This window comes from Onychomys torridus, chromosome 1, assembly GCF_903995425.1.
Source record: "Onychomys torridus chromosome 1, mOncTor1.1, whole genome shotgun sequence".
Taxonomy (NCBI): domain Eukaryota; kingdom Metazoa; phylum Chordata; class Mammalia; order Rodentia; family Cricetidae; genus Onychomys; species Onychomys torridus.
The window spans coordinates 68,929,320-68,941,775 of NC_050443.1; the positions used below are offsets into that span (position 1 = coordinate 68,929,320).

Sequence of the window (12,456 nt, forward strand, 5' to 3'; positions counted from 1 at the left end):
CACTTCACATTCTGTCCATGATCTTTTTATCTTCTTGGCTTGTTAGAACTAATGATTGATTAGATTTTTAAACCGCAACTCAGAGTCTAATCATTCTTATAAAACTTCTCTCTATGGTAGTTCAGGGCTCAGTGTCTGGATTCTTTATCAATCTCATCTCTTGATTAAAATGAGAAAATATCTATCTGAACTATGAATTATCTTTAAAAATATAAGAGAAGAAACTAAATAAGCCTGCCATGTGTGGTTATTTGGGTTTATTCATAAGGAGGGACTTTTTATAGGAGGGACTGCTCCCATTTCACCAGAACTTAGCTAGTGATGACCCACTGAGTGACCTCTGGCATCCAGAAAACTTCTCAAAGAGAAAAGCTTCTATTCTTGGTACCATCTTTCATTAATTATAAAGCCTAAACGATTCTTAAGACCCTTCCAACTTTAGAATTATGTAATTTCATGTGCTCTATAATTACTGAAGGTTGTAGAGAGTTTCCAACTAAGCTTCAAATATTCTGACTCATAAGAAAACTCTAATCCTCCCCTCTGTTACTAAATCTTACTAAAGAAAGTATTTTTAAAGCTATGTGGTTGTATCATGGATAGGTGTGCTACATTACACAGTGTCCTGTACATTATAGACAGACAAAGGTCATAAATATGATGGAGGTTCTTAGACATGCATTCGGATGCCTGGGTATATCATTGATTTACACATGAAGCCTCATGAAGAACTTGCACATAACTTCATTTGGCTGATTTTATGTCTATTTGACTTGGTGGGTCTACAAAGCCTGAATGCATGCCTCTCCTCCAGGAAATCCTAGTAAACAAAAAAAGAAAAATGTCTTCATGATAGACTTGAATTAGAAGCAGGGACAGGAGCAAACAGAAGTTCCAGTGTGGTATAAGGTTGTCCTGGAGCCCACTTCGAGTGCACCAAAGAGAGGAGAGGTAAAGCCACTGGATCCTTAGAGATGCTCTCCACTGTTCTGCAGAACTACTTTCTTCTTGGAGCTGATAAATCTACAACAACCATGCAAAGGAGGGTGCTAGGCATCCATCCCCACCTTCCTCTGCCCCATCATGAGAGATCCCACAGTTTCAAGCAACAACAGCTGAGAAAGCAGCCAACTGCAGGGCTTCAGAAGTTATGGTGGCCAGTGACTCAAGAGGAACAGAAACAGAGTTACAGCAATGACTGGATCTCTCTATCTCTCTGTCTCTGTCTCTCTCTATCTCTGAGTCTCTCTGTCTCTCTCTGTGTTTCTCTGTCTCTGACTCTGTCTCTCTCTGTCTCTCTGTTTCTCTCTGTCACACACACACACATACAAACAGGCACACCCGTACACACACACACACACACACACACACACACACACACACACACACACCTCTTTGCTGCAGGAAAGGACCAGAGCAGCCAGGGGTATGGCTCAAATCACAGAACCTGACTCTGCTAAGTAGATTATAAACCTTCTCCTCTGCCAGATGGACTCCTGGATATGCACAAACTTGGGGGTAGCTGAGGTCCTTGTATTTGAAGCTGCTGAAATGGAAGTAGATCAAGAAAATTAAAGGCCGTGTGGGAGAAAGAACTTACCTGTGAAATGAGGTAATTGGGGCCCATGAGGTCATACAACTCCCATGTTAATAGAAACTGACACAGGACCTAAAAGCATATTCGTGTTTTGTCATTATTTAAAAACAAAACTCTGTGAACATTCAGCCTCTGCCCAAGGGCTATACCTGCCCTGGAGATATGCAAATATCTCATACAGACCTTTTGAAATTTGAGCCCATGAAAAAAAACAGTCAAGTCCAATTTAACCAATGTTTATTTAGTATCACATGCTCAGAACTGTTTTGTGGGAATACAGATGCAGTATGGAAATAATACTTAACATTTGCCGAAGGTTTACTATGTGCAGTTATTTAATCCCCACAGCCATTGTATGAGCTAATTACTATTAGGATCAGGCTTGCTTTATAGACAACATGGGCTTTCAGAAGGATTAAGCAAATTCCCTCAGGATCACAAGCCAGTGATCTTGCCAGAACCAGGATTCAGCTCCACATGCTTGTGACTCCGAAGAAAACATGCTGGTTACTATGCAATATACATTAATATTGGGCAAAAGTCTGAGATGACAACCTGAAATGGCAACCTTGGCTCACATGCTTTCTTTTATCATGAAAATAAAAGCATTGCATAGCATGCCCATGATGCTTAGACCTCAGAATCTGTTTTGAAACAGCAGCGTGGAGCCTGTTACCAATAAAAACAGAGATAAATAAGGTCTACAACTAATTGTGGTACCTGAAAGCAAAGCAGCATCTCTTTAGTCCCTAGCGTTCCTATAGGGCTGGCTTTGTCTCTACTTTCACCTTTGAAAGCCCTTCTTCCAAATTTGAGGCCAAGCTGAAAGCGCAAAGCTAAGGGAAAGGAAATCAACCTGTCCTTAGAAGTACAGATCCCTCTGATAAGAAGCCTGCGACTGGAAAACTAGTCTTCCAGGGAGAACTCTGGCTCCTTAGTCAAAATCCACACTGGGTCTCACAGCCCAGTGAATGTGGCTCTGTGTGCCGCCTGAAGGCCTGATAACATCCATCGCAATAACACCCTGCAGAAGCTAAACTCAAGAGCTGTGAATCCACAAAGGAAACAAATTACGTCTCCTTGGGGGAAGGCTGGGTGAATCAGGCAAAGGGATTTGAAGCTGAATACCAGCTGAGAGAGGGGTCGAGTGGCTAAACCTTCTGAGACGGGAACACAAAAACTAATTGAGGTAATAAAGAGCCGAGGAGAGCCCAAGTTCTCTAGACACAACAGCCTGTCTTAATCTCACCAATTACCCAGAGAGAAAACACGCTTTTAACAACACTTGGAACGGAAATAACCCAAACTCTCCAGTGAAAACTCGGGATTCCTCCGGCTTGCCCGTGAGTTTTGTCCCACGAAGGAAAAACTGTCAGCGGGAGAACCTCTCTTTGCCCCTCCTTTGTGGAAGTGTATGAGGACTGTTGCAAAGTCAATTAGGAAACGGGGAGAGATGCTCGTTACAGCTTAACAAGTTCGGAGGCTGTGAAGGAGCCAGGGAAGCAGCCAGTGGCCAGGGTCAGCTGGTCCAGGGGATGCTGAATGGGCCAGATGGTCAAATCACACCGTGGACAAAGAGCCCTCCCCTCACCCTACTGGGTTGCTGCTCTGACCTCCAAACAAACAAGGAGGGCACAGATTTGTTCCCCCTTATCAGCTGTGTGGCTCAGCAGCTGCTGCCACGGGTTTCTGTTTCCGAAGCCTGCCTTCTCCTAACAGTTGCCTTTTTGTCTCTAACTTTTGTGTGAGGGAAGAGGAGGTGGAGGGGCCGGAATATAATGGTGAGATGGCGCAGTGGCTGTCAGAGGAGGGAGCGCTTGAATAGAGTATTTCAGGAAGGGCAGAAAATAGATTCCCCCCACCGCACCCCGCCCCTTAAACAACCTCTGGGAAATCCACCGGCCTGGAAAACACACAGAAAGCACTGATCACTCGGACTAAAGACAACATTTCTTTTCAGAACACATATCGCGAATGGAAGTAGAGCTGTGTATGAAATGGCCTCTACATTGTTAGTGCTTAAATGAGCCATGAAAATAAGGACTGTCCTTGAGGCAGGGCTAGGACTGCAAGCAGGCCTGCTGAGATCTAACTGCAGAACAAAATGAGAATGGAGCAGAAAGCCTGTTGAGAAAGGCGATGTATCGTGTTCTTCTATCTGGGAGCAATTATACCTGCTGTAACAATTACTTAGGAAGGCTGCAAGAGTTTATAAACAGATTCCAAAGTGTTCTTTCTATAACAATGCAGGGAAAGCTGAGTCTGGATGGCTCTCTATTAAAAATGTGATTAGGTAAAAGTATATCCTTTTCCTGTTCAAGTTAGCTATTGTGGTTATGACAGTGACATAGAACAGAGAGGAATGCAAGGCACCAAAAACAAAGAACATGTTTTCTTCTGCTCCAAAACCGCTTAATTTTTCTTTGTTGTGTTTCAGACTGTCCAACAGCTGTTTCTTCTCATTTAATAAATAGAAAGCCTGAAGTCAAGAAACCGAGTCACGGTAAGTAGTGAGGGATAGCTGGGAAGTGAGAGAGGGATAAGAAGAGAGGGAGAATCCGTTTCCCTGGAAACGCTTCACACAAAGGAGATCAGAGGGAAAGGAAGGAGAGGCTCCATGCTCCCACTCTTACTGGTTGTTACACAGCCGTGTGCGAGGGCTCATGTAGCAGAGAGGGCTGATAGACAAGGCGATGGTGAGGTGCCTGGCTATCAGACCAGAACTGTCTGTTTGCGGTTCACCACACATCAGGCCTGGTGGAGCGAGCGCTTCACAGACCTAAGCCTTTGGTGTCCTAGACCCACCATGGCATCTGGAGTCCAAATTGAAACCGCAACCCACGGAGGCAAAGGAGCTCCTCTGGTTTGTGTCCTGGTTTGAAAACTGAGGGTCACACCAGTTTCCGAGTCACATTAGACTGGACTAAGTTGGGCAAACAGAACCAAACAATGAATTCAATATAAAGGACAGTTTTCACTGGGCCTAGGGGACTGAATGAGAAGGTGGGGAGTGCTGGGGCAGCCACTAGAAGTTTGTGGAATGTTATTTTAACTAGGTAAAGATGTGTCACATTGGTCTATGCTGCAGAATAGTACTTTAACTGTGTAAAGGTGTCTTACTTTTGTTTAGGCTGCATTTGTTTACTTCTGTAAAGATGGGTTACCTCTGTTTCATCTTGTCTGCCTAAGGCACCTGATGGATCTAATAAAGAGCTGAATGAGCAATAGCTAGGCAGAGAAAGGATAGGTGGGGCTAGCAGACAGAATAAATAGGAGGACTCTAAGCTCAGGAAGAAAAGGAAGAAGGAGAGAAGGAGGAGGAGAGAATCAGCAAGATGCCTGGGCCAGAAGCCAAGGAGCCTCCAGGCAGCAGACACAGAGTAAGATATACAGAAAGAAGGTTTTAAAAAAGCACAAAGGCAAAAGGTAGATGAAGAGACACAGGTGAATTTAAGTTTAAAGAGCTAGCCAGAAAAGAGATAAGCTAAGGCCGGGCATTCAAAACTAATAATAAGTCTCTGTGTCATGATTTGGGAGATGGTTGGTGGCCCAAAAGAAAAAGCTTGGAACAAGAAACCACCGGAAGAAGCTTAAGGTGGAGAATGAAAGGAGCTGGCGGAACTGCCGAAGGCTGGGCTTGAGGAGCCATCGGTCAGCTGGCAGGTGTGCAAGTGCTTGGTGAGGTTATATTTGGTAAGGAAGGAGGCTGCACTCTGGGACCAATGGCTGATGCCAGTCAATGGACTATAGCTGTGCTCTTGAACTGAAAGGGACCAGTCAAAACAGTAAAGTCTGTCCTCTCCAGCCTTCAGTCTCCCTCCATGCCCCCACCGACAGAACTTACTGGGAAACCTGCTGCCAAAGAAGCAGTTTGTAAGACAAATGCTCCAGCCACATGGCAGAAAGATAGCTCTGTAAAGGAGCAATTACAAAGTTTCTGTAAGAGTAAATGAGTTACTACAGGTGCTCTTTGACTCACAGTTAATTGGCCTACCACCTATAAGTCCATTTTGAGTGAGAAATATTATTAGTTGAAAATACATTCACTCTACCTGTGGTGGTTTGAAAGAAAATGGCCCCCATAGCCAGTGGCACTCTTAGGAAGTGTGGCTTTGTTGAGATAGATGTGGCCTTGTTGGAAAAAGTGTCAGTGTAGAGGTGGGCTTTGAGGTCTCCTATCCTCAAACTACAATCAATGACACAGTTCACTTCCTGTTGCCTTTGTATCAAGATGTTGAACTCTCGGCTCCTTCTCCAACACCATGTCTGCCAGTGTGCCGCCTTGTCCCGCCATGATGATAATGGACTAAACTTCTGAAAATGTAAACCACCCCAATTAAAAGTTTTTCCTTTTTAAGAGTTGCCGTGGTCATGGTGTCTCTTCACAGCAATAGAAACCCTAACTAAGACAATACCCAACCTCACAAATATTAGAGCTTAGCAGCCAGTGCACTGCCAAACACCAGTGGTTTATTTTCATGGTTGAGTAATTGGGAACCACAATTTACTGCTGCTAGCCAGCATGAGGAGACTGGATCCTACATCTATCTCAGAAATTATCAAAATTAGAAGCATAGGTTCCATGGAATTACCTTACAGTTTCTAAATCTCAAGTCTCCACTTGAGTGTTTAGAACTGTGCTTGGCATAATGTCAGTGCATTATAAGTGCTTTGAATAAGCAAATAAATCAACCAAAAAATGCTAGAAATAATAGTAGGATCTCAGTTTTAACATGAAGATGGTGAGATTGTATTAGGTCACTTAAATTGCCCAAGGTCACATGAACTATTCATTAGTAGAATCCAGACCATTGGAATCTATAGTTGTTTGCCTTTGTGAGGTCCCCAGAAGCTCAGAGAAGACAGGCATATAAATAATCCACATGCAAGAGAGACTGGTTTTAATGATGCAGTAGATACACGTGGAGGCATCTGGGGACCATGAAGGAGGACGACAAGCTTACTGACTGTGAGAGACTTGCTGGTGATGATGGTATTTAAACAGAAGTGATGGTGGAGAAAGGCCTTGCCTGACAGATGTCTTTCAACAAACCAAGTATATTCTCTGTGCCAGCCAGGCACAGACCCAGATACTAAAGGTACAAAGATTTGTAAATAGTTGTTGTAATCTTTTCTTTTCTTTTTTTTTTTTTTCCCAGAGCTGAGAATCGAACCCAGGGCCTTGGGCTTGCTAGGCAAGTGCTCTACCACTGAGCTAAATCCCCAACCCCTGTTGTAATCTTTTTTAAGTAATATTTTTTATTCATCCTTTGAAAGGTTCATGCAATATATTTGATCATATTCATCCCCCTCCCCATCCCCTCCCAAGTCCCTCCCCTCCTTTTCTACCCACCCAACTTCATGTTTTTTCCTCTGTTTCAAAATAAAACAAACCCCATGGAATCCTGTCTGTGTTGGCCAACTACTCCTGGGCACAGGATCTGCCCTGGAGTGTGACCCATATTCCAAATATCACTGCACTGAAGAAAACTGACTTTCCCTCACCCAGCTGCAATCAAATGCCAATAGTTCCTAGGCAAAGGGTGGGATTTTATGCCCACCTACCCTCCTCCCTGCTGGGATTTTGTCTGGCTTATGCTTATACAGGTTTTATGCTTATACAGGTCATTTGTGAGTTTGTGTGTTCATCTGCCCTGCTGAGTCTGGAAAACACTATTTCCTTGAAGGTATCTACCACCTCTGGCTCTTAAAATCTTCCCACCTCATCTTCCACATAGATCCCTGAGCCTTGATAAGAGGGGTGTGACATCCCATTTAAGACTGAGGACTCCAAAGTCTCTTATTCTCTGTATATTGGTCAATTGTGGGTCTCTGTGTTCGTTGCCATCTATTGCAAGAAGAAGCAGCACCTCTGATGAAGGTTGAGTGTATTCACTGATCTGTGGGTATAGCAAGCAATATGTCATCAAGAGTCATTTATTACAATGTTCCTTTAGCAGAATATAATATAAGTAGGTTTCCTTCCAGGGCCCATAGTCTATCTAGTCTCTGGTTCTTGGCCTCATTGATAGTATCTGATACAGGATCCATCTCATGGAGCAGGCTTTAATTACATCAAAGAGTAATTGACCACTCCCATAACATTTATACCATTATTGCACCAGGGGACATATCTTACCAGATAGATCATCATTTTATCTCACAGAGTTAATAGCTGGGTGAGATTGATGATTACTTTCTCCTTCCATAGCATGTACAGCACTTTCCAAAACTGTGAAGCCAACTGATATAAATGAAGCTTCCAGTTGAGGACCACCTAGTTTTCTTGATGTTCTATAACATAAGCATCTTCAGCAATGAGGTCTTACTGCCAAGTCTTGGCAATAACCTGTAATGTTTTGGGGGTCTTTGAGGCCCTAAGGGTAACCAACTCAGAAAGAGGTAACTCATTCCTGGTACTAGGGTTTTATTTGGTAATGTATGATTTCTAGCTGGAGTAGTAGCCCCCATTGTAGGATGGTGGTTTCAGTGTTTAAGGAAGTCACAGTTCAGAAAGGTAGCACATAAATACTCAAATCACTATGCTCGTGCTAGAAAAGCAAAGGTATTAAGTGAATTTAGAAATGGAACCTTTGGTAAGAGGGATGGAATGAGATTCCTACCCTGTCACCTCAGGAAGCAACATTACAAAGGCAGCAGAAGTCAGTAGGTGGGATGTGAAAGGGGGGGAGTGAGGCAGATGATGGGGAGTCACTAATTTTATCTAATGCTAGAAAAGACTACCCTACTGGCTGGTTAAGGATGTTAGGTATGGTAGTCCGCCAGAGACTTGCTCCCACCTTTTGAAGGGGTCTTGGGTGGAGGAGAGAGGAATGAAGAAATATTAGGTAGAAAGACAATAAGAAAGACAGAGACACGGAATAGCTGCAGGAGGGCCCTAGGTCAACAATACCCAGCTTTATTCAAAGTGCCCAGAGCTTTATTCAAAGGGGCTTTTTGTAATATGCCATGGGGAGAGGCAAAAGACCTCCCCCTTGCAAGATCAAAGCACACCATACAGCCAAGTGTAGACCCTTCCAAATACCTGGTAAACATGCCTGTGGCTGAATCTTCTCCTTAGGCAGCCCTGCTGGGTAAAGCAAGCTCTGATTCTCTGACCCTGAGTAAGGTCTCACTAGGAAGCCTCTGTGGGTCTCCACAGTTAGGGTTTCTTGTTGTTGTTTTGTTCTTTTTTTTTTTTAAATGGAATTGGAAAGTTCTAGAATGTTTCCTTGCTTCTAAACTTTGTCTCTGAAATCTTGTGTTCATCTTGAAAAGTAAGGAGGTTACTATAAAGCAGAGCTGGAACCCACAGAGCAGTTATAGATGCCAGTTTCCGAGCCTGCCCTGTATGCCAAACTCCTCACCACAAAATGAGTATTATATCTAGACTGTACTTTTTAGTACAGTCAGCCCCTAATAACAGTTCTTAGTTTCTTCCTTGTAGTAATAGAGCCTCAGTAAAACATATATGCTTTTATGGCAGACAACAGTTTCCAGACTTCCTTGGAAATCAATGTGATTATGTGATGTACTTCCCCCCTTCAAAACTGAGCAGATGCCAACTGACTGCTACAGCCGTCCCATTTCCCTCAGGGAGAATCACTCTTTCCCATTCTTCTCTGCCTTTTCACAGGGAAGAAATGGGATACTGCAGTGGGGTTAGTGCTCCTATGGAGCACATCAAATCACCTTGGGAGGACTGCAACAGCAGGATCTATATCCTCACCTTCTCTTGCCATGTACCCCACGGCTTGTATTTAGCACACTACTGTAACCAACACAATAACATTGTTAGAGCTGTGACTGGGCTGAGAAAGTATCAGCCACAGGTTATGAAACATGAAAGACTTTCAAGCAAACTTTATAAGTTTCAGTGAATTGATAGAATTAAAAAGTATATGTACTTGTTTGAAACCTTCCGTTATTTGCATCTTTGTTTCTAGCTGGGTTTCAAAAGACTGGGTTTATACCCAAGCAAGGAAAAGATCATTGTGTTGATACTCACTGAACAAACGCTTCTAGTGATTTGCTCACTACTGAAGAAGGAAACACGCATATGCAATCTCTGTCCTTAAGATGTTTGACAATTGATGGTGATATATGCAAATATAAAAAATATTAAAAGAAGTTGGTGCTCTTGGTTACAGACTATAAAAGCTCTAACTCAAACATGCTTTATTAATTAAAATACCATTGATAGGCTTGCAGAAGTATCCAGCCTAAGAATAATCCTAACCAGACATTTAACCTCTACTGGATAAGACTCTGTGGATGGGACCTGAAAAATCCTGATGTCATTCTAAGAAGCACTGGTTAGCCTGGCGGTGGTGGCACATGCCTTTAGTCCCAGCACTTGGGAGGCAGAGGCAGGCAGATCTTTGTGAGTTTGAGACCAGCCTGGTCTACCAAGCGAGAGGAGCATGGGCTAATATAGATCATTCCAACTGAGAACTGGAAATTGGAGCAGAGAGGAGATCAACTTCAAGAGAAAGCCATCATTCTTGAGGAAACCGAATCCTGAGTCCAGACAGGAGGACCCTGACAGCCCCACCATACCTGCTTTGCACTTGGGACATGAGAATGGGACGAGGTTTGAAGATGAGTCTGAGAGAAGCACATCTGTCTGTCTGGCAGCCATTCTGAGAGTTGGTAGCCCTGGTGAACAGGTGGTCCCTCACCTTCATTCACCAAACAACTATTTTTTATTGTACAGAGACATGCCAGGTCCCGAGGACAAATGGTTTACAGGCAAAGACCCTAGCCTAGCAAAGCCTGTCTTTTAAGGGTGGGAAGTAGACACTAAGTCACCAGAACAATGAGCTCATAACTGACTTGTTAATTTATATGGAGGGGAAACCCTTTTCTTATGCATCTCCTGGTGATGGTCAAGACTGACTGGAGTAGCTAGAGTGGTGGACTCCAGGTTGACAAATTGGGGGGCAGCCTGAGAGGTGAGATTGCAAGTTGTTTGGAAGGTTGGAGGATGACAGCCCATGTCAAAGCAACTGGGGACTGAGGAAGGTGGAGACACAAAGTAGGAGAGAGGAGACCTCAAGGGCGACACAAGGTGCAGCGGATGAACACGAGAAGTTGGCAGGAGCCAGGCGGTGGTCAACCTAAAGGCCTCCCAAGGACGTGGATGCTATCCCACACAGAGTAAATAATTCCTGTAGAAGTCTTTTGACTACTTCGAGAGGACGTACTCGTCTAAATTCAAGGATAGGGAGGCATCAAGGTGCGGATGTGACCCTAACATCTATGGCCAGCGACATGGCAGTCCTAGGAGCCCACTTAGGAACTGCTGAGGGACTTTCTGCAAAGCTGCAAGTGTTCTGCACCTGTGCACATACACACATGCTTTCAACTGCCAAAAGAAGTGCTTACCATGACTGAGGAAATGGGTGTAAAATTGTCTTTTATTTAGAGGAATTTATTGAAAAATTACAGCCACGTGCGGCGAATGGTTGTTATACTGCTCAGGACCAGCTCTAAAGGTAGAAGCAGAAGAGGGAATGCTGATCCTTAAGCGCTCAGTGCAATTCAGTTCTCTCTGGATAGAGAGGGCCAGGATGAAAAAGTACAAAAAGCCTGACTTGGGAGGAAACTGAGCTTCATCTTGCCTTGTTATGAAGAGCCCCGCGTGCATCCTCAAGGGAAGTCTGGTGCCACGAGGGAAGGTTTGGGGACTGCTTTTCCTAAACGCACCAGTCCCCGGTCTGTGAGCTGTCTGCCTGTGCGGTGCAGCCTTTGACCAGAGAGTGACAGGGGACAGTAGCGCCTCGCCCCACCTGCCAGCAGTAGGACCGCATAGGCTTTAGCTTCTCAAGCTAGACAGGTGAGCAGAGGAAGGAAGGACCAAGGCTAACCACAGGGATTGAGAGTGCAGGGACCCCTGGGGCACAGTCACCCATTCTCCAGTATGGGGGCGGGGATGGCACGGGCTGTCATCCGCACGCACGGGATCTGCTTTCTGAGCTTGCTTTCACTTTACTGGGTGCCGGGGTGAGGCTTGGAGCATCTGCAGCTTAGCGCAGAGCAGGTGGCCTCGGAGGAGGGGCGGAGGCTGGAGCCTTGGTCCCACCCGGAGCCCCCCAGCCTCTCCAAGAATACGTGTCCTGACTCAGGCCCTGCGCTCTGCTGGCGCGCAGGACCTGGCTTGGCTAGAGGGCAACCCTGACCTTGGTCTCTCCCTAGTTCCAGATCTGCGCCAGGACCATGGGCGCCGCGCTGGTCACTGGCCCACGGCTGGCCTCCCTGCCACGCATGGCCTGCGGCACTCTCCGGCGCCAGGCTCCCTCCGTTCCTGCCCAGGGCTGCCACTCCAAGTCGGGTCCGCCTCGCCCAGTGCCCCTGAAGAAGCGCGGATACGATGTCACCAGGAACCCTCATCTCAACAAGGTAGTGGTCCGGGTTTAGAAGGGTAGGACGTCGGATCCTGTGGCTGGAGGGACGGACGCCCCGCCCCCTGGGCCTGGGAAGAAGCCTCTGGAGTCCTTCCAAGGCCCTTCTGGTTTTGCCTAGCTGAGATTGCTCTGTTTGTTTTGGCCTTTATGTCCCCTTCTCTCTCCCTTTCGACACGGAGAGAGGTGATAGGCTATGCGGACCTTAATTTCTTCAGCAAAACCAGTACAGACCCAGTGAAGGTTCGCGATGACTCCTCTGACCTAGATCAAGTCAGATTTCCAGCCAGTCTTGAGGACAATTTCTTTGACCTCCAGGAATTAAAGTCTCTGTATCTGTTAGAGATTTCTTAGGAATGTTGCAAGGTTTAAAAGGAAAATGGAGGCAGAGTTCTTAGCGCAGACTCGGGCACCAGTGAGATAAATATCAGCCACAGTTATGATGATTGTTTGGGG

The 12,456-nt window shown here is 45.2% G+C and overlaps 1 protein-coding gene across 2 annotated transcripts in view; it reads left to right on the top strand.

Moving 5' to 3' along the window:
• Nucleotides 1–4,077: 4,077 nt before the first annotated feature.
• The window catches only part of Me3 (malic enzyme 3), a 211,061-nt gene continuing 202,682 nt past the window's right edge, over nt 4,078–12,456 (top strand). Inside the window, exons 1-2 of one of the 2 annotated variants that reach the window (XM_036194599.1) lie at nt 4,078–4,100; nt 11,795–11,998. In XM_036194599.1, coding sequence (XP_036050492.1) covers nt 11,816–11,998 — 183 coding nt within the window. In that variant the 5' untranslated portion in view covers nt 4,078–4,100; nt 11,795–11,815. Of the gene's footprint in view, nt 4,101–11,198; nt 11,436–11,794; nt 11,999–12,456 lie in introns of those variants that run through there. The other variant, XM_036194591.1, reaches the window with a different exon arrangement.